At 45.5% G+C, this 22,199-nt stretch overlaps 2 protein-coding genes across 2 annotated transcripts in view; one reads left to right on the top strand and one right to left on the bottom strand.

Annotated features, from left to right (window-relative positions):
- Positions 1-8,244: 8,244 nt before the first annotated feature.
- LOC148521709 (uncharacterized) lies at positions 8,245-22,009 on the bottom strand. Its single transcript, XM_088474572.1, has 7 exons — positions 21,534-22,009; positions 21,074-21,217; positions 20,515-20,993; positions 11,949-12,019; positions 11,530-11,835; positions 11,155-11,401; positions 8,245-8,723 (listed from the first exon to the last, which is right to left on the bottom strand). Exons 1-7 carry the CDS (start codon positions 21,554-21,556, stop codon positions 8,470-8,472), a joined length of 1,524 nt encoding a protein of 507 aa, XP_088330698.1. The 5' UTR covers positions 21,557-22,009; the 3' UTR covers positions 8,245-8,469.
- PNPO (pyridoxamine 5'-phosphate oxidase) overlaps positions 21,581-22,199 on the top strand; it is a 49,782-nt gene continuing 49,163 nt past the window's right edge. Inside the window, exon 1 of the mRNA XM_088474573.1 lies at positions 21,581-22,122. Within this exon, the coding sequence (XP_088330699.1) occupies positions 21,982-22,122 (141 nt within the window). The 5' untranslated portion in view covers positions 21,581-21,981. The remainder of the gene's footprint in view (positions 22,123-22,199) is intronic.

The following is a 22,199-nucleotide window of genomic DNA, read 5'->3' as shown; positions in this document are numbered from 1 at the left end:
CTATATGTCAGTAAAGCAAACATTTTAGCAACATTGTAACAGTAAAATATGTGAAAGTCCATTATATATTTACATTTTACTTAATTGCTCTTTATTAAGTTTCTCCTCATTACGCAAAATAAAAATGAGAGTTATGGTAACACTTACCTTTGTTTAACTCTTTTTTCGAAGTCCATAGGGTCCACAGGGATACCTTGAGGTTTAGGTGGAGGTTAGTACCAGACACCAGGCAGTTAAAGCTTTTGACTCCCAGGATGCACTGGTCCTTCCCCCTATACCCTAAGCCAGAGGCCCTTCAGTTAGTTAGCAAGCCAATGGCAGGAGGAGGACAGGAGAGAAGGAAGACTGGTTCACAGAAGAAACACAGTGGCACACAAGGGAGATGGAGACCGGTGACCAGGAAAACCAACCCAGAGAAGCCAGGGTCGTCAGGCTGGGTGCCCTGTGGACCTTGAAGAAAGAGAGTTAACAAAGATAAGTTTTACCATAACTAATTTTCTTCTTCAGGATCCACAGGGATATCTTGGGGATGTCCCAAAGCAGTATTCAAGGGTGGGGACGCTCCTGAGCTGACAGGAGAATCCGGTGCCCAAAGGAAGCATCCTGAGAGGCAAACGCGTCGAAACGCAGAAACGGGTGGACAGAGGACCACGTGGCCGCCTTACAAAGCTGTTCAGCTGAGGCGCCACGGCGAACTGCCCACGAAGGTCCCACAGAGCGAGTGGAATGGTACCTGGCACAGGGACACCCGAGTGCAAGTAGGCCTGAGAGATAGCCATACGAATCCATCTGGCCAGGGTCTGTTTGTTAGCAGGCTAGCCCTTCTTATGGAATCCATAGAGGACAAATAGATTCTGTTTCCTAAAAGATCTGGTACAGTCCACATAGATCCTGAGGGCACAGACCACATCCAAGGAAGCATCCCCAGCCGAACCATCGGATAAACAGAAGGCCTGGACTACAATTTCCTCATGGATATGAAATTTAGAGACCACCTTGGGAAGAAAACCAGGGCGAGTACGAAGAACCGCCCTATCTGGATGAAAAATCAGAAAGGGAGGGGTGATATGACAGCGCCCACAAGTCTGACACCCTTTGGGCAGAAGCAATAGATAGAAGAAAGACTGTCTTTGCTGTTAGCCATTTGAGATCCACTGATTCCAGGGGTTCAAATGGAGGGCTCTGCAGAGCCTGAAGAACCACAGACAAATCCCAAGGTGCCACCAGAGGGACAAAGGGAGGTTGAATGCGGAGAGCACCCTGTACAAAGGTGTGAACATCCGGTAATGTAGCAAACTTGCGTTGGAACCAAATAGACAAAGCAGAGACATGAACTTTAAGTGAGGCCAGGCGAAGTACAAGTTCCAGTCCAGCCTGAAAGAAGGCAAGGATTCTAGAGACCCGAAAATCTTGCGGGTCATAACGTCTGGCACCACCACTGAAAGTAAGTATGCCATACTCTGCGATATATCCGGGCAGAAGCTGGTTTACGCGCCCTGAGCATAGTCTGTACTACAGCCAGAGAGAATCCCTTAGATCTTAAGAGGGATGTGTCAAGAGCCATGCCGTCAAAGCTAGACGACCCAAGTCCGGGTGTAGACAAGGACCCTGAGACAAGAGATCTGGCCGTTGAGGCAGCAAAAGAGGAGCCTCAATGGAGAGGCTCTGAAGGTCTGAGTACCAATTTCGTCTAGGCCATGCTGGAGCCACCAGCAGGACTGTGCCTCCATCTTGTTTGAACTTCCGAAGAACTCGAGGAAGAAGGGAAACCGGAGGAAACAGGTGTGCCAGCTGAAAGGTCCACTTTATGGACAATGAGTCTACAAAGGCTGCCGCGGCGTCCCTTGTCCTTGATCCGTACATCACCAGTTTGTGATTGTGTCAAGAGGCCATTAGGTCTACGTCTGGGAGACCCCACCTGTCCACAAGACGTTGAAACACTTCCGGATGGAGAGCCCATTCTCCGACCTGCACATCGTGACGGCTGAGGAAGTCCGCTTCCCAATTCAGAACTCCTGGAATGAACACGGCTGAGATTGCCGGAATGTGTTTTTCGGCCCATATTAGAATGAGCCACTTCTGACATGGCTGCCTGACTGCGAGTGCCTCCTTGGTGATTGAGGTAGGCTACTGCCGTGGCTTTGTCGGACTGTACCCGAACAGGCCGTCCTTGAAGAACATGCCGTGCCATAGTGAGAGCTTTGTATAGCGCTCAAAGTACCAACACGTTGATCGATAGGGTTGTCTCGACCATTGTCCAACAGCCCTGGAAGGAGTGCGGGCCGGTCACTGCACCCAACCCTGGAGACTGGCATCCGTCATTAGAATCACCCTGTCTGGGACCCAGAAGGGGCGACCTCTGGTTAGGTGAGACGTCTGTAACCACCATGAGAGGGACAGACGAACCTTTGGAGAGAGAATCATCGTCTGAGACTTTAGACGATAAGGCAATCCGTTCTACCTGGAGAGGATTAAGAGCTGTAGGGCTCTTGAGTGGAATAGGGCATATTCCACCATGTCAAAGATGGAGACCATGGATCCCAGGACCTGCATTGCTGAGTGAATGGACACATGGCGAGTGTGGAGTAGTCTGCGCACATGTTGTTGCAGTGTGGAGATCTTGTCTGTAGTCCGGAAGATTCTTTGAACCTGAGTATCTAGAAGAGCCCCCAGATGGACCATCCTTTGGGAAGGTACCAGGGAGGATTTTTTCCAATTGATTAACCAGCCGTGTTCTAGCAGAAAGGCAATGGTAACCTGAAGGTGTTGATGAAGAACCTCTGGGGAGTGTGCTAATAGCAAGGTCGTCCAACTATAGTAGCAGTCGGATTCCCTGACAGCAGAGATGAGCTGCCATGACCGCCATAATTTTGGTAAAGACCCGTGGGGCTGTAGACAGTCCAAAGGGCAGAGCCTGGAACTGAAAATGGTGTTGCTGAACAGCAAACCTGAGGAATTTTTGGTGAGAAGGCGCTATAGGTATATGAAGGTAAGCGTCCTGAATGTCCAATGACACCATAAAGTCTCTCGGTTCCATAGCTAGAACTATAGAGCGCAAGGTTTCCATCCGAAACCTGGGCACCCTGATAAACTTGTTCAGGGATTTGAGATTGAGAATAGGACGGTAAGCCCCATTCGGCTTCTGAACCAGAAACAAGGTGGAATAATCCCTCTCTGAGATAGAGGGACCGGAACGATCACACCCGCCTGCAGTAATGACTGAATAGCCTGTTGTATCAGCAGGGTTTTGATTAGGTCCAAGGGAGGGCCCATGTGAAAAAACTGGTGGGGTGGTCTTAGGAAAGAGAGGGCGTACCCGTAAGAGACCACTTCCTGTACCAAAGCGTCTGAGATGATCTGAATCCAGCGCTGGGCAAAAAGAAGTCAGCCTCCTACCCTGGGAGCCCCCAGAGGGAGGCTCGCCCTGTCAGGCGGATGGTTTGTCCTCTGATTTTGTAGAACCGCGGGTGGCCCAGGCCTGCTTGGGCCTAGGTTTGGCTGACTTAGAGGAAGCCTGCTGTTGAGGAAAGGACTGGCCCCTAGGTTTACCTTGGGGGTGAAACCCTCCAACGTTGTCCGTTTAGCAGCTGGAGCAGAAGGCAGAAAAGCAGTCTTAGAGGCTGTCAATCTTGTCCAAGTCAGGGCCAAAAAGAATGTCCCCATTGTAAGGGAGTGATTCCAAGTCTGCATCCACCTTCCAGGACCGTAGCCACAGAGAGCGATGGACAGACACTGACATGGACCATATTCTGGAGGTTAAAAGACTTAAGTCCAGCGTAGCATCTCCTATGTAGGAGCAGAGACGGCGCCACCATTAGGCAGGTTTAGTCAGCTGCCACTGGAGGGCGACGCAGGGTTAATTAAATGAAAAAATTAAGGATGTCTCAGAGTCAGACATCCTTCAATTGCATTGTGCTAGCGGCGGCCGCGGGTCTAACCAGCTGCCGCTGTCTATAACTCACATCACCCCACATACCTCACTGGCACTGCCAGAGTGAGGTTCTGCGTCCAGCCGCGGGGCGGGTGGAGATTGCCCCACTAAAATAGGCCCACATGCTCTGCAGGACTGTTACAGCCTGGCTGCCAGCGCCCGCTCCAACCTCGCACACTGAAACTGCAACCCCCTGCCTGCCAGCCCACAGGCGGCTACCTCCTACCGCCGTGCAATTTGCATAATAGTGATGGAGCGAGGCATAAGCCCGCCCTGTGATAAACGCAACTGCCCGGCGCCTCCTCCGCACCATGTGACAACAGACAAGTGCCACCGGACGCACCATCAGCTTAGCTAAGCTAAGCTCAGCTCCGTGAAGGCGGCCTGAGTGATGAAGCTGATCGGGGAAAGGCTGTGGCTGCTGATCCAAGAAATGGTGTTAGTGCAGTGCCTCTGAAAAAGGAATGCTACTTCTGTAAGTGCACTGCCACTGACCAATGATATTAATAATTGCTTTGTGTATATACAGTATGTGTGTGCAAGTGTATGTCTGCATATATATATATATATATATTTTTTTTTTGTGTATGCATACGTGTGTGCATATATATATATATATATATATATATATATATATATACACATACACACACACATAATGTGTGTAAGTGTATGTATGTGTGTGCATGAAAAAAAAATATATATATATGTATATATTTGTGTACATATGCCAGGTCACCTCATACTCTGGCACTGAGTGTTGGCACTGCCCCCTAGCCTGCCCTCTTCTTCCTTTGCTGAAGACGAGGAGCAGGCTGCCGGACTGCCTGGGGCTGAGCTGAGCCTCTGAAGAATATGAAGGAAAAACAATGACAGCCAGTGATATTGTAATGCCGCGTATACACTTGCCGATTAAAATGAGCGATTGAGCGATAACAATATTGTTCAATCGCTCATGAATCGGGCATGAAAATGTCGAAAACAACCAGCAATGCGCGCTCCCGCTGGTAGTTTTCGACATCAATCATCGCCTGAACATGCCGGTCAATCTGCCGATAACGACAGATTGCCCATGTTCAGGGATGAGGGAGGGTGCCTACACTAAATGACATATTGTTCAGTGTAGGCACTACAGGGGAAGAGGAACGACTGTACGGTAACAAAGTTGTAATCGTACGGTCGCTCCACTATCTGCTAGTGGATACGCACCTTAAGTCAGCTCAACAAGATTTGTGTTGTGTAGTGATCTTAAGTGAATGACTGTATAAAAATAATTAAACTACTACTATAATTATTTGTATAAAATCATTCACATAAGACCACTACACTAGCAGAGCAGAGGGGTCTGCTGGTGCCTAGTGCATGCTGCAGAACATAAAATGAATACATAAAAATATATGCAACTATTAAAAATAATACTGTAGCCGCCAGTTTTATTGAAAGCAGAGGGGTGGAGGGGAGAGAAGAAAACTGGCAGATTGGGCCACCAGGTAAAAGGGGCACTTCCTACTGGGCCGCACCTTCTCTCTCACCAGAGGCCCAGGCCCCCGACACCTTCAGTATAGGACTGGCCGTCACTGTCACACAGTGACAGCACAGCAGCCATGCTCAGGGCACTGTTCTCTGAGCTGTGCCTGCGACAGGGGAAATGGAGGCATGTGCCTCCAGAGCCAGAGAGTGCATTTGGGACACCTTATGAGGGGGGGTGGCTGGCTGAAGTTTTGCCTAGGGTGCTGAGAAACTTTGCACCGGCCCTGTGTAGGAGGCTGTGTCCCTAATGTGAGCCACAAGGGGAAGTAGATCCTGAGAGGCATCCTCAGGGAGGAGCTCCTCGAGGCATTCTGTCCAGCCTTCAATCGTCTTGGCTACCCAACCAATAAGCCATGGATGGGCAAGCAGAGGCTCCTGAATGGAAATATATACATTTCAGACCAGCTTCTACCTTTTTATCTGTGGGATCCTTCAGCGAGGAAGCAGACGGAATAGGCAAGGTAGAACTTTTGATCAACCGCGTTGTATGAGAATCCACAGCCAGGGGGGTCTCCCACTTCGTACAATGATCAGCTGGAATGGGATAACAATGGGTCACTCTTTTCTGCGGCTGAAACCTTTTACCGGGCATCTGCCAGGCAGCCATCACATGTTCAACTAGCTGATCATAGATAGGAAACTCTGCAGTGTTTATCTTTTGTTTCTTAAACAGCAGGTGCTTAGACTTTGGAGCGGGTTCATCATCTTGTATGTGAAGTATATCTCTAACCGCTCCAACTAGGGCAGGGATATTAATTTTTGCCTTTAGTTCCTCTTCCCCTGAGGGAGATTCAGTATTAGAGAGATCCGCCTCTCCAGAGGAAGCCTCAGAATCTGAAAGGAGTGTGGACTGAGAGAGAACCAGAGGACGTTTATTTTTACTGGGTAATGATTTCTCACGGGCAGAGGAGGTACTGGTACCTGTTGTGGCAACCCCATAGGGGGAATTACAGCCTGTATATGCTGTGGCAACCACAATGAAGGAACTACTGCCAGGACAGTTAGGCGGTCCACAAGTGAATTTAGCACCTGAGTAAAAGAGGCCCAAGGGGGCTTCTGGACAGGTACTGGGGGAGCTGACGGGCCAGGTGTGTTATAACATACAGCACAGAGTCCCTCTTGGATTAAATCTTCCTCATTCAATCCTGCTGCACATGACATGAGAGTAATATAGGTGCAGCAACTACTCTGTTACCTTTGCCTGTGTTAGACATATTGCAGAGTAAAATAGCCCAACAGTATGAGGCAGAATATCACCACTATGTTAATAACACAAGAGGGAAGTAAGGCAAGTAGCTAGTTCAAGCCTGTACAAAGCTGTAGAACTTTAGCACATATATGGCACTATGTATAGTGCAACTGCCCCAGTATGCGACAACTTCACAACTCCAGTGAGAAATGAAGAATATATGGTCCCTGAATAATACATAGTTATTGTAATGGACAGTGGGGCAGATGTATGAAGCTCTGGGAAGTGATAAAGTACATAGTGATAAACGACCAACCAAACAGCTCCCAACTGTCATTTTTCAAACACAGCCTGTAACATGACAGTTGGGAGCTGAGTGGTTGGTCTTTTATCACTCTCCACTTTATCACTTTCCATTGCTATATACATCTGCCCCGAGAGAAAGAAAGTTATAGCCAAAGTTTGACAGTATAGGAAATATAAAACATACACAGTGCTAGCAGATCACATACAATGCAGAAAATTAACTGCACAATTGGCACTAAATACAACTACTCAGACTGTAGTGTCTGGTAGGCAAAAGCGCTGCATAACCTGGCTCCAGGGAGTGGTATGTAGGGGGACCCAGACCCTGCGTTCCCGGAGAGAGCTGTGGCTGGTCTGAGAAGATGGCCGCCGGAGATCTCTGAGGGGACATGCCGGAGAGGAAATGCAGCTCAGAGCAGTTAGACCTCTGCGGAATGGTGCCCTGAGCTGGGGGAGGGGCCACTTAAACAGGGAAGGCTGGCCTCCCCTGGCTTAATATTGACCCCAGGGACGCTGGTTTCCCGTACCATGTGTACCCTATTGGTCTTAGTGGAGCACGCGGACTTCCCCGGTGTACACACTCAGCGTCCTACGGTCTGTCCACTGAGACCGGAGGAAAGACTACCTGCACGGGTTACCATAACAACCCGCCTTACCTGTCCCCTGTGTTCGAGTTGCAGTCAATGGTCATCCCGCGGGGCCAGCTAGCAAGGTCTCTGGGGAGTCCGTCGAGAGTACCAGACGGAACTGGAGTCGCGACGCCCGGAGGGTTGATGGAGTGTCAGCACAGACGTATCTTAGACAGTCTGATGCTGAACTCTCAGCTTATAGAATAATAAACTATTAAATCAAAGAAAGAAAAATGCTTATGGGCTGCCTAACGCAGCCCACTGTCTAAAACGGTGGTCTGACTCCTGCAGACACCAGGACAAACTGAAGGGCTTAGGTGTGGGGTATAGGGGGAAAGACCAGTGCATCCTGGTAGTCAACAGCTTTAACTGTCTGGTCCTAACCTCCACCTAAAACCCAAAGTATCCCTGTGAATCCCTATGAACCCTTAAGAAGAAAAAGCTATTAACTAGTATTACAGATGTCTGAATCCAGAGTCACTGGGTTTTAATATTATTAGATCTGTCCCTAGACAGGGCCCCTTTGCTTCATTGTCTCATATGACAATTTGTCTCATTGGCTTTTCATAGTTAAGGTTTAGGCTGCCTCAGTAATTCATCAACTGCTAGTTTACCTTCCCCAAATTTAGACCTATAGGATTGCTATACACTCTGAAACATACAAACAAACCCATTTTATTTTCAAAATTTTAAATGTATAGACAATACTGCCTCATGCTTATGAATGTACTCGTCATCTTTTGTCCACCTACTACAATTGTATATATATATATATATATATATATATATATATATATATATATATATATATATATATATTAGTCATTTGCCACTCATGCCTAAATCACCAATCTGTTGCATGTGGACACTTCATGCAGCAATGCTCAACTGTTCTGTGGCACACTCTGTGTTGTCAATGGCTCTGTTGCCTTCACTGCAGGAATTGTAGACTTTTCAGTGAGAGACTGCAGCCTCTGAACTGGTAATGTGGGTGGTAGCTTGGGGCAGTGTTTAGTCCCTCCTTCTGTCCAGTCAATGCGGATAGACATCTTTTTCACTGCCCGTCGAGATGTTCCACACTTACTGTTTATAACTGCGTTAAAGTTACAGCCACGGCCACAGGCCCTCGTCACATATGCTAGAAAATAAGGGTGGAAGGCATCAGAAAAAAAAAAAAAAGGTAAAAAAATGCAACGGGTAAAAGTTTTAATACATTTTGGTTGAAATAAATATATAGAGAATCTAATGTACCTTAAATAACTGGTGTGTATTCTGAAAGCAGCTGTTTCCTAGATATAGACAGGCATTGTATGAGCCAAAGGTTCCCAAACTCAGGGCCTGATTCAGACTTGGGAATTGAGTGAGATATCTCTCTCAACTGATCATCTTGGTGAAGCCAGAAGGTGGGGCAGATTTAAAATGTGCAGAGAGATTTAGATTTGGGAGGGAGGTGTCCAAACTGACATCTAAATTGTAGAGCAATAATAAAGCTGTGCAGTATTTGTGGGCTACATGCAAAATCAGCCAGTATTTACCCCACATGTAAAAAAAATTATGTATTTACACCCCTTGCATTGCAATATGGTTTGTTCAGGTTCACAGTTGAGAGAGATATCTCACTCTATTCCCAACTCTGAATCAGGCCCTCAGTCCTCAAGGCACCCTAACAGTCCAGGTTTTAGGGATATCCATCCTTGACCACAGGTGACTTAAGTAGTACCTCATTCAATTACATCTAACCACCTGTGCTCAACCATGGATATCTCTAAAACCTGAACTGTTGGGGAGCCGTGAGGACCGCGTTTGGGAACTTCTGGGCTGATTTAATAATTCTGAGAAAGCAACCTATCAATTCAGCACAAGTTAATGCCTGAATTTTGACTATGAAGTCCATTTGTAATGTCATTTGCATTAGTGCATTAATAGTATATTAATACTATTATTAATATATATTAATAGCTTTTTTAAAAATATTAGTTCAAACAAAATGCCCAGCTTTATAGTATAGTGCAGAGGTTCCCAAACTCTGCCATTACAGTCCAGGTTTTAAGGATATTCATGCTTGAGCCCAGATGGCTAAATCAAATCAAAGTGACTGAGGTACTAATTAAGTCACCTGTTCTCAAGCATGTATAGCCTTAAAACCTGGACTGTAATGGCAAACTTTGGTATAGTGTCTGGTAATCCTGTGTAATGCAACATTATTTTCTGGAAACTTTAAATTGCTTAGGGCGGAGTTGCTTCTATTCATTAATGAGGGGCTATTTAAAGCAAGTATTTGCATTTACTGTCTTGCAAGCCTCCAGGTAACAAATGCTTTGTACACATTGCAGTGTATTGGATATGACTAGTGATATCAAACTAAGCATAAATAACATGTTTTTAGACCGCTGAACTGAAATATGACCCTATAATTTTTACATGTGTGTGTTTTTTATTTATTACCAGTTATTTATACAGCGCTCTGTAAAAAATATTTGGCCATTCAAATCAGTCCCTTCCCCAGTGGAGCTTACAATCTATATTCCCTACCACATGCACACAAACACACACACTATGGTTAATATTTGTTGGAAGCCAAGTAACCTACCAGTATATTTTTGGAGTGTGGGAGGAAACTGGAGTACCCGAAGGAAACCCACGTAAGTATAGGGAGAATATACAAACTCCACAGTGTTAGGGCTGTAGTGTGTGAATGAATAAAATATATATATAATAAAAATGTGTGTGTATAATCACGTCAAGCTCAATTCCTATTCTCCATACAGGAGAAGTGCATGTCTTTGAAATTATACACAACTCCCTTACACCATACAAAGGAATTTGGTTTGGGAGAATTGAGCCTACAAAAGCAGATCTCGATAGGCGAAGGCTAGATGAGATTTATATCCTTGCTAGGAATACAGGGCCTGATAAAAATTTAGGAGCAATAAAAAAGGAGCTATTTGCAACATGGTAAAACCAGGTTGTACTACAGGTGGGGCAGATTTAAAATGTGCAGGTAGATTAGAGTTTGGAAGAAGAGTGTCTTATGCCGCCATACACGGTGCGATTAGAAACCTCGCGATGCATTGTACGATTGCCCTTGCGATTCTTCCTTTGAAAGTCTGCATACGATGTGGTCAAATGGTGTACGATTGTTCGTTACGATCATACATACATCATAATACATCCTACACAATAGATCGCAATCTTACGGTTTTTCCATAAGATGTACGATCCAACTATACGAGGGCGGGAACGTGCATCGACATCGCAAACATACCAAAACAACGCACGATGTGCACGATTGATCGTTGCGATCGATCGAAATCGTGTAAAAAAATCGGACAGTGTATGGGCCGCTTTAGAGTTATTCAAAATTTCAGTGTAAAACTTAAGCTGCCCAGTATTTATTCACTACATGCAAAAACAGCCAAAATTTACCCTGCATGCAAAAAAATTCTGCATTTTCACCACTTCCATTGCAACAGGATTTATTCGAGGAGCAAATTGCTCCTATTTTTTTTTTTTCATTTGCTCCTAATTCTGAACCAGGCCCACAGTCGGCACAATAGCAGGGTCCTCACCTTTAATAGCTGTTACCACTGTATCAGGCAGACGTAGTGGTTTTTCCATGGTAGTGTTGTTATGAGCAATCCGCTGTCCTGTGGCTGAAGATCGGGCCAGAGTCTCACGTGAGAAGAAATAATCCAGTAGCCGTCTGGTCATTAGTTTGGGTTTATCTGGAGGGATATGAGAGAGGTCCTCCAGCTGCTGGTAAGTGATATATACCCCAGACGCAGGCACCAACTCAAGTTTTGGACGTCCATTACTCTAAACATAAAAAAAAAAAAAAATTGATGCAATTTGTGCTTTAAGCATAAATTCTACTCTACATAATATGACACATGCAGTCACAAATACCGGAGTAGTATTGGTATGTGTCATAAAATCATATATACCTCTATAGGTGATGCCCATGCAGGGGTACCATCTGGCAAGGTTTCCTGTAGAGGCTCCTCCCACAACACGCAAGATTCAGGTAATGTGTTCTCGCCACCATCCTCCATTTTCATCCAGTACTGGAAGCCACTTGTTACCCCAGAAACTCGCAGCATTCCTTCTGGGGGAGAGCTGGTTACTTCTGGTGCGTTTGTACGGTCTGCATCTGAGATAGTGGGTGAAGCTGGGGGTGCTATGGTTTCTACAGATGGGAGCTTACTTTCATTGCATGGAAGGGGTGTAGAAAAGGATTGAGGAGGGGAGATCTGGACAAAAAAAAGTCAAAGAACTATTGTTTGAGAGACTGAAACTGTATAACTATTGTATAATATTTGCAACGAAGCAGGAGGTCACAAAGTAATTTCACTAATCCTATTACCTGTGAATTGGATTTTTTTTCCAGAAATCCTGCCAGGTTCCTTAAGAAGGAGACGTTACTGTCATTGACAACTGATGAGACAAAATAACGTGACAAAAGAAAGATTAGTAAAAACCTGGAAATATAAATTAAATTTAATTCTAGTAAAGTAATAGAATACTTGCTGTGTATTGTGCTCAAGTTGTGAAACTTTGTAAAATAAAAGCAAGTTGTAAGCATTAAAAAAAATAGGTTTTCAGGGGGCGTGGCCTGACTAGTGAAGAAGCCAGACGTGGGTGTCCGGAGCTCCAGCTAAAACACTGGATTATCTGGCCCACTTGCTTTCCCTGGCGGCTCATTCCCACCCTCCTCATACCCCAGTGACCCGACACCCTAGGACGGCGAGGTTCGCGGAGCCGGGCAGTGTTTGTTAACGCTGTCACGGAAGCCGCGGCCTTGATTTACTGCCGCTTCCCACGATGGATCGCCTGGTACACACCGGAGTGTACCTTCTACATTCAGCCTGCCACGGGACATGTTCCCGACCTGACTCCACTTACCGGTACCCGCCCGGTGTGGATCTTGGGACCCGGAGCTGCCTTCCTGACCGCGACCTGCGGGAGATCTGAAGAGGACGCCGGCATCATTCAGAGGTGAGAGTTTTACTCACTCACCCCCACGCTGCCCGCTGGAATCACAGCCCGGGAGTAAAGGAGCCTGCTGCCTTCACCCCTAGGGTCCCGCACGGCACCACACAACTTGACAACGGGAGAGGCCCTGTCTGGGCACTGAGCCAAAGATCACTCAGGCGCCATCTTGTGAAGAAACCTGCTTTCTCCCTGCATGTCACTTTCACTGCTGCTGACTCGATTATCTCCCTGTCCTTAGCACCTAAAATCCCTGTGAGTCGCCTGCAGAGACACCATTGCCAGCTCAGAGGGCGGCTCTCTCACACTGTGGAACTCCCAGATACCATCCTATAAAAGGTGCCATCCTATAAATGTCCGTGACCCTCTACCGAGACACCAAGTGAATACAAGATTTGGACCTTACAGGAATCTCTACCTCATAGATTCTTCCACTTGGAATTATCATCTGCCAAAGCAGTATCCAGCTTTAGTCCAAACTCACTGTATCCTGGTCCGTGACCTCCTGGACTCTCCTGCCAGCATTGTTTGTCCCCCTTCAGCAACGTATTGCTATTACGACACTCTTTATTTGCTATAACAATTTGTATCAATGAGTCCCTGAGCGCACCGATGTTGCACCCTCTGGTGGTACTAAATTAGGCTATATAGTTCAATACAGCATTCTCCTCCAATTCACTGTTATACCAGGTCTCCCTCTCACTACTGTTCCTACGATATCATTATGAATAGGTCTAACGCAAACACCAGAAAATGAGTGGGCGGTGACAAGGTGATAAGTCCTCAATGGCTGTTGACCCCGTCACAGCGCCCTCACCAGACAGATGATGATGATGATTCCCCCCCTCCAGCTCTGTCCACTAAAGAGGACATCATGGCATTACGATCCCTTATCACAGACCTCAAGGAATCTCTGGAATCCAAACTACATAAACTGGTCTCATCCATTAAATCCGATCTCTCATCATTGTCCTCCAGAACCTCTAAATTGGAGTCTCGTCAAGATGCTCTCCAAAAATCCCAAAACGAAACCCACAGAGATCTCGACCACATTATTGAAGACCTTGCTGATCTTCGCACTAAAAATGAGGATTTAGAGAACCGGGAAAGAAGAAATAATCTTCGTATCCGGAATATCCCAGAATCTGTAACCCCGGACAACTATCTGCACAAAATATTCACCTTTATTATCCCTGATCTGGGTCCCCAGCAACTACCATTAGAAAGAGCCCACCGGGCCCTTAGACCTAAGCCCCATGATGGTGAACCCCCACGGGATGTAATAATGCGTTCTCAGTTTTAAGGATAAGGAAAGAGTCGTTGCTCCAACGCGCAATAAATCTCATATCCTATACGACAACATTAAACTCCAGTTCTTTCAAGACCAGGCCCCTCTCACAATCATCAAATGCCAGGAACTCCGAAATCTGACTAGCACACTACGTTCACGAGGTATCCGCTACCGTTGGGACTTCCCCTTCAAACTGCTGATCGACTTCAACGGGAGAACAGTTATCATTAGAGATCCCAGAGAGGACAAAGACTTTCTCACTCATCTGGAGGACTCCAGCCCTTCTCCCACCACATCATCTGCTACCTGAAGAAGTTAACTATTCCCTCATTCCGCAGACTCTAATACATGTTTGCTGGGGACTTTACAAATCTGGGATTTGCCATCACCATAAATGACTACCCCCGTTTTTTCAATGGTCACCCAACCCACATCATATCCTTTTCAACACAATTATTATTTGATATCCTGATATATATTAGCTATTTTCAATGTTCCACTGTTTGGTCGTGTCTCCAATCAATAGAGTTATATTCTTAAAAGTTTGTGTAAACCTAGACAATTCTATAACTTCTCAGCGGTTTAGCTTAGCTTATATATGTGAATTATTGATTCAATCTTAGTGAACTCTTGGGGAAATCCAATTGATTGCTAAAGTATGTTTATATAATGGGTATACTGTTATTTTTGATTGCAATGTTTATTTTTGCGTATTTTATACCCAACCTCTTACTGACCTCTTTGATCTCCGCCTTTGCACTCTTCCCCCTTCATCACCTACAGTGACATATTTTCAATTTTTATTAAGCCTCTCTATATTTCTTTTTTTTTTTCACTATACGACCACCACTGGAGGGTTACGACTCTCTGACACTCCCACCATCTACTTCTGACTACCTCCACACGCTCCCCATATTGAATACTATTCCATTTCACAGCCCATATTTTCTAATTTTCCTAAGGCAGCTCAGACTACTGTCCCTGCTACCTTTTTGGACTTTATATCCCGTTTACCGTGTGTGTCTTCCTCTGCAGGACACGAGGAATTCCCATTCGGATCCTTCCCCATTATCCCTTTTACTCTGATCTTATACCTTTCCCCTCCTCCCCAGCGAGTCGGATTCCCCTCATTCTCATTATAAACTATTCTTTCAAACGTACCCTATAACTAGGTCACTAACTTTCATCTCCTTAAATGCCAAAGGTTTGAATACCCCTCAAAGGGGATCTTCGCTTTTTCGATCTGTCCGAAGTCTCAAAGCTGGGATTGTTCTAATACAAGAGACTCATTTTAAAGCTAATATGCACCTTTCTCTACATTCCAAGAACTTCCCTACCTCCTACTACTCTTCTAGTCAATCGAAACACAATGGGGTGGCGATACTAATTAGCAATAAAGTGCCCTTTGTCCAAAATTCAGCACACACCGATTCTGATGGAAGATTCATTATATTAACTGGTAAACTGGGTAACCTGGAATGCACAATAGCTAATCTGTATGCTCCTAACAATGGCCAGATATCATTTTTCAACTCCTTTTTTTCCCAAATTAAATAAATATAGGAAGGGCTACCTTCTTGTGGGTGGAGACTTCAATGCCGTCCTCAACCATGAACTCGACAAATCTCCTGCCCCTACTATTTTACGACCTTGATCTTTGACCAGACCTTTAAACTCACATCTTCGTGAATCAGGCCTTTTCGATACTTGGAGAACTCTCCATCCTACATCCCGTGACTTCACCTTTTTTTCAACTCCCCATCAATCTTAATCAAGGATTGATCTTTTTCTCTGTTACACCTCTCTGATTCATCTATAGTCACTAATCACTGGTCTGACCATTCCATAGTTACTACATCATTTGATTTTTTTGACACGCACACATCTCGACCTCCTTGGCGTCTAAACGAAACCCTCTTGAAGATCCCAAAATTTCAGGAGAAACTTAAACTTGCTCTCGAAGATTATTTTTCCCTGAACACTACAGACTCTGCATGTACACCAATAGCATGGGAAGCACATAAAGCAGTCATTCAGGGACATATCATTAGCTATGCCTCCTTCAGAAACAAAGAACGTAGATCCCAAATGACTTCCCTGACAGAAGAGGTCCACCGCCTGGAAACCTCTCATAAACGTCTCCCTTTCCGCTCTCTATATAACCAACTAACTTCTGCAAAAGCATCCCTCAATGCCCTTCAGGCTGAAAAGACTGAACAGTCTTTACGTTGGCTTAACCAAATATTCTCCGAAAAAAGTAACAAAGCAGATTTCCTACTAGCTAATAGATTGAAAGCCGGGAAGGCCAGGACCGTGATCCCAGTATTAAAAGAAGACTATGGCACTCATCAATATAACCCTACTATCATCAATTCGATATTCAAAACATATTACGAACACCTCTATAATATTTCCGAGTATTCCCCTCTTCCCTCTCCAGCCAACACTTCAATTACAGATTACTTAGCCTCTTGTAATCTTCCCCACATAAATACCGCAACTTCCACTGCTCTCGATGACCCTATCTCCGCCGAAGAAATCCTCTCGGCCCTTAAAATGCAAAAACCCTTTAAAGCCCCAGGTCCCGACGGATTTATAATGTCTTATTATAAAACCTTCCAATCCTCTCGGATACCCCACTTAACTGTGGTTTTTAACCAAATCCTAGAAGGAGCTTCATTTCACCCGGATACGACCAAAGCTACTATCGCCGTCCTTCCAAAACCCAATAAAGACCCATTATTAGTATCTAACTACCGCCCCATCTCACTGCTTAATACCAACCTAAAACTTTTCGCCAAAGTACTTGCAAATACGCTAAACTCACTTCTCCCCACTCTGATTCACCCAGACCAAGTGGGCTTTGTCTCGTCCAGGCAGGCACTAGACAATACTAGACGCACTATTGATATAGTTCACTATGTCAATGCTCACAAGCTTCCTTCTCTGGTGCTTGCCTTGGACGCGGAGAAGGCCTTTGATATGGTCTCTTGGTCATTTATGTTCCAAACACTGCGCAGCTTCGGGTTTCACGGGAAGTTCTTACAGGCTATTCAAGCCCTATATTATAACCTCTCCGCCTCAGTCTCCACAGGCAGTCTACTATCAGACTAATTTTCTATCACCAATGGGACCAGACAGGGATGTCCCTTATCACCCCTGATATTTGCCCTTATCATAGAACCGCTCACTAGCCGTATAAGACGAAAACCCTAACATAGCCGGTGTCAAAATCAAACAATCCCGATATACCCTTTCCTTATTTGCTGACTATATACTCCTCACGCTAACAAGCCCACTCACGTCACTTCCCAACCTATTTCAGGAGCTCTCTCTCTCTCTATGGCTCTTTATCGGGCTACAAAATCAAACATGATAAATCCGAGGCCCTTTCTCTTCATCTCCCTGGAAACACGAGGAGGTTGTTACAGTCAAATTTTAATTTCCTTTGGAAGAGGGATTTCCTGAAATACCTTGGGGTCTCCATAACAAAATCCTATGACTCACGCTATAAAACCAATTATTAGAGGTTTGGGTCTACCCAATCGACGACGTTACTATAATGCTACCCCCGACTGAGTCAAATGGCCTCATGGCATTTTCCTCGACACATCAAGCGTTGGGTCGACCTGGAAAGTGACCTTGTAGATATCCACTCAATCTCTTACTTGCCGTGGCTGCCTCGTAAATACAGACCCAAATCCTCCTTTCTGTGTCCCACTATTAACTCGACGCTTAGTAACTGGGATCCAATAGATAAAATTTAGTTTTTTTCCTCGCACCCTTCCTCTCTAACACCCATCTGGAATAATCCTGCATTCCCCCCAGGCCTTTCTCTTGGCATGGCTCGCCCCTGGACCTCAGCTGGCATTACAAGGTTCCACCATATCGTTGGGGCATTTTCCTCTGTGTCCTTCGCAGATATTCAACAAAAACACAGAATCCCTAATACTCTACATTACCACTATTTACAAATCTGCCATTTTGTGATTTCATCTTCCTCTGCTCGCCCCTCACAACCCCTTACCCTTTGAAAGTCTATGCATTTATAAATTTAACAACAAAGGGGCTATTTCATCTATATACCACTCCATTCTGGCATTGTAGTCTCCTCCATTTGAAGTACACGAACAGGCCTGGGAATCAGATCTAGGCTTGTCCCATGGAGAGGAGGCCTGGGATACTATACACTTAGCTATCACAAAGTGTTCTATCAGTGTAGCCATCAGAGAGAACTCTTATAAAGGTGTACACCAGGTGACACTATGGACCTCATTCAGAGGCGGTCGTTAGATGCAAGCGGTCGCACAGAATCAGGGCGGCCGCTTGCATCCTGAACGGCCGCCTCCTTGTCGATCGTTAAGCTGTGGGTTACCACCCACAGCTTAACGACCGACCAGGTTGATGGTCGTGATGGTGATCACTATCGCGACCATCGGGGCTTACGACCAGACCCTAGGGTAGGGTCTGGGCACTCGTAAGCCCCAGGGAGCTTTCTGCTCTGATGGAGCAGGAAGCTCTCCACTGACATCACTGATTATGTCAGTGCGGCCGCCCACAAAACGGCAAGCATTCCTTAAGGAACGCCTCAGTTTTGGAAACCACCCCCCCGGCCGCCTACCAAACGGGGGCAGCTGTCGATCAACATCGACAGACGCCCCTTTGGTAACTAGCTCCGGAGCGTCAAAGTTTCTCTCTCGCTCCGGGGCTTGCGCACGCGCATTGCGGCCGCTGTGCGTGCGCAGGCCAAACCATCGAGTCGGTTACGAGCGCATCGGCGCTCGCGACCGACTCTGAATGAGGTCCTTAGTGCCAAAACGTCTTATTCAGATGTATCCTAACTCTTCTAACTTATGTTGGAGAGGTTGGGGTCAAGTAGGTACATTTTTCCATACATGGTGGACCTGTCCCCTGATCGTCCCATTCTGGAACATGGTTCGCACCCTACTTTCCCAACTCCTTAGACCCCCGACTTCTCCTACTCCTGCTAATCTTCTACTTTGCGCCCCGAATTATAATGTTCCCAATATCTCCAAAAAACTGGCTCTTCACATATCTTCAGCTTCCAGATATCAGATAGCCCGTAATTGGAAGGCCCCGAACACTCCCAGCCGACAAGAACTTGTGAACAAAATTTGGTTTGTAGCAAAAATGGAATACATTACTAGCTTACGCAACAATACTGTCCAGAAGTTCCAATCTACATGGAGCCCTTGGTATTCTTATCAAAATAAACCCCTCCCCGGTCTTAGTTAGTGCCGTGGTGATCACTGTCACTGTAATTCTTAATTCCAAACCCCCCCCCCCCCCCCGACTCGCTCCCCCCTCATTTTTTCTTTTACTCTACTTTGTTTCTCTCATTTCCCTCTTACCTTTTTTTCCCTTTCACCTTCCCCACTCCTATTTTCAATTTTACCCACTCTGGTTAATTCTATAAGCCAATTCTAACTATACTGCATACAACTGTTTATAGCTTTTTCGCTGATTTGAATTGTTTTATAATGATTTTATATTATTGCTTATTGCATTTTTTTCAATGTACTCTCAAATTTATTCAATAAACGATTACAAAGAAAAAAAATAAATTGGTTTTCATACTTGAGCATGCAAAGTTTTGGCATATATCGCCAAATTGTCTATTTTAGTTTGTATAATTTAATGGCTGCATTTCCTTCCATTGTATTCTAGGTGAAATCTGTCATATCAGTATTTCCCAGATCCACATCTTAACTAATATAATAAGAACGTTGTGTCTGTTTGTTCCAAGTTGGTGCAAAAACTACTGAACCAATTTTCTCCTAGAAATAACCTGCACTTTGTTTAATCTTGATCCGTTAAGGTAAAGCTGAGCAGTACCAAAAACAAAATGTATTGACAGGGGTGTATCTACCCTTTGGCCAGGATGGCACTCTCCAGGGGCGCTGGCCGAGGGGGGGGTGCCGTCCGGTGGTGGGATGGCTTGATAGACAGAAGGGAGATGGCTGATGAAGCATGGGGGCTGGCTGGGGAGATGTTATAAGTACAGAGTGTAATTATTCAGAAAATATGGGGAACGGGTGGCGCTAGTCCATTACATTGACAGGAGGGTTAGGTCTGGCACACGTGGTTGGTAAGTGATGGGATGCTTTAGGAACACATTCACTTGAAAAGAATAGGCTACACAGCAGTCTGGCACAGGGCACACAGTGGGTGAAGGCGCTGCTGCCACCAGTCTGTATAGCGCTGCTGGTCACATGGGCCACTCTTGAGACAGGGCTCCTATGCAAAGCAATACAACTATAACACCTCTAATAAAAAAGAAATGTTGGCAGAAGAGATTTCATTATGGGAGAAGCCATGGGCAACAGCTAGTATACAATAAAAGTGGGAAATGTAAAACTACTTTAAAAATGCTAGTATTCCTGACTTTACAATGCAGAAGGCAAAAATTTTATTCCTCCTTCAAATGTCATTAACTCTTCTAGGCCACAATCTACAATTTGTGCAAAAAAAATAAATCCTTATTAATTAATTTGAATGTGATGACTTTCATCGAGTTGCCTTTCTGTTGAAGATTACATAAATAAACATTTTACACATGGACAGCAATCTGGGATACTTAAGACTTATAAATAAAGTTTGATGATGACAATGTTTGAAGACTTCTCACCCACACATTGGCCATCTGATCCCAGGAGTCTGCCACCCTCTCTTGTCGCACTTGTTTCCCTATGAGATAATGCATCATTCTGCTCCTCCAAAGTCTGAACTTGTCTTCTTAATTCTTGATTCTCTTGCTCAAGTTCCTGTATCCTCCATTCTTTTACTTTGACTATCTCATCTCGAGAAGCCAAGATCTGGTGCAGTTCTGCAACCTGTGTCTCCAGCTCCTGAACCAACTTTGCATAAAGTGCTGTGACCCGACTCCCAGAACGTGTAGCCCAATTGTGTTCTCCTGCTATGCCAGGACCTTCGAGAAGGCCTGTGTCTTTGCCAGAGATTCTTATATCATGTTCACTACTTCTATGCCTGGTGGCATTTAGGTGCTGAGGAAGTATGGGAGAGCACAGAGGACCATTCAAGGCTCTTTGACGTTTCCTGGGGGAACAGTCCTCATCAGACCTCTGTAGAATTGAAGTGGACAAACATCTGTAATAGTGAAATAGAAAATATTACTATGAATGGTAAAAATTCTGAAATCAACCTTAAAGATATAACTTTATGTTTACCTGGGTGTCTGTATTGTCTGGTTGAGTCCGTCTTGTGAACACTTTATGGGTGCACCATTAGGTTTACCATCAAACTTGTCTTGCCGACAGTCGGGCTCTGCACACCGGTCCATCTGCTTGGCTATGACAGGTCTTACCAAGGACCTGCAATCGACACCTTATGATTACATAACGGGGCAAGACATGTTGTGGACAATGAACCATACATCAGTTATATGCCAGGATCCACATACTCTTAAACACATTCTGCATTTGAATGGTAACCACAGTCCTTTAATGTTTTAACCATTAGTACTATACACGAACAAAAATCTCTCTACATAATAAAGGTTCCATAGCAAAACATTATGAGTGGGGTTGGCTGAGTATAACCTAAACACCTAAAAAAAAAATAAAGAAAAGTGTTTGCAATTAGTCAGCAGGAGACCAAGAGGAGAGGCATCTGTAACCTGATCATTACCTAGATTGGCTGCTGCTGGTCATGTGACCTTAGATTACAGCCGCCGGGATTAGTGCTGGGGCTCCGCATTCCCGGCCCATGGCCTTGTCGGTACCATAGTGTCTACGCCTCCGGATCTCCTCTCCCGATCTCCCCGCCGCTGCACACCTCCATGTGACTGTTTACATCGTCCCGTGTTTCCGGATCTTTAGCTCCACCCCTTTTGGTCTATCGATGGCTTCTGGTTGGTTGTTCTGGCATACAGCAACGAAGCGGAACGGTGGAGAGCGTCTAGGCTCGCCCATTCCTCTGTAGCTATTGGTTGCCTTCTCGCATTGACTCCGCCCACCACGACGTAATTCTGTCTCGCCCTCGGTACCGACCAGTCCCTTCCTTTCTGCGACATTTGTTTCCACAGCAACCGACGCCAGCTCTGCCCCGGGCTGTTGACGTCATCTGGTGATGCTCCATGTGGCGTGGGCTGGTGACGTCGTTGTCGCAGACTGCCCGGTATAGACTATCACTGCCCATCCGTGCGTCCGGCGGCTACGCTGGAAGTGACGTCATGGACCTAGGGGCCATGCGGAAGAGTTACCGGAATGACGATGAGGTAAAAGGTCATAACCTTGGCTAGTGATGGGTCAGGTTATATTCACCATATGGCAGAGAGAGACAGTGCTGCTTTTT

The sequence above is a fragment of the Taudactylus pleione genome, unplaced genomic scaffold, assembly GCF_031769625.1.
Source record: "Taudactylus pleione unplaced genomic scaffold, aTauple2 ptg000155l, whole genome shotgun sequence".
Taxonomy (NCBI): Eukaryota; Metazoa; Chordata; class Amphibia; order Anura; family Myobatrachidae; genus Taudactylus; species Taudactylus pleione.
The sequence above is the reverse complement of the archived record's forward strand: the minus strand, read 5'-3'. Positions and strand labels throughout refer to the sequence as shown.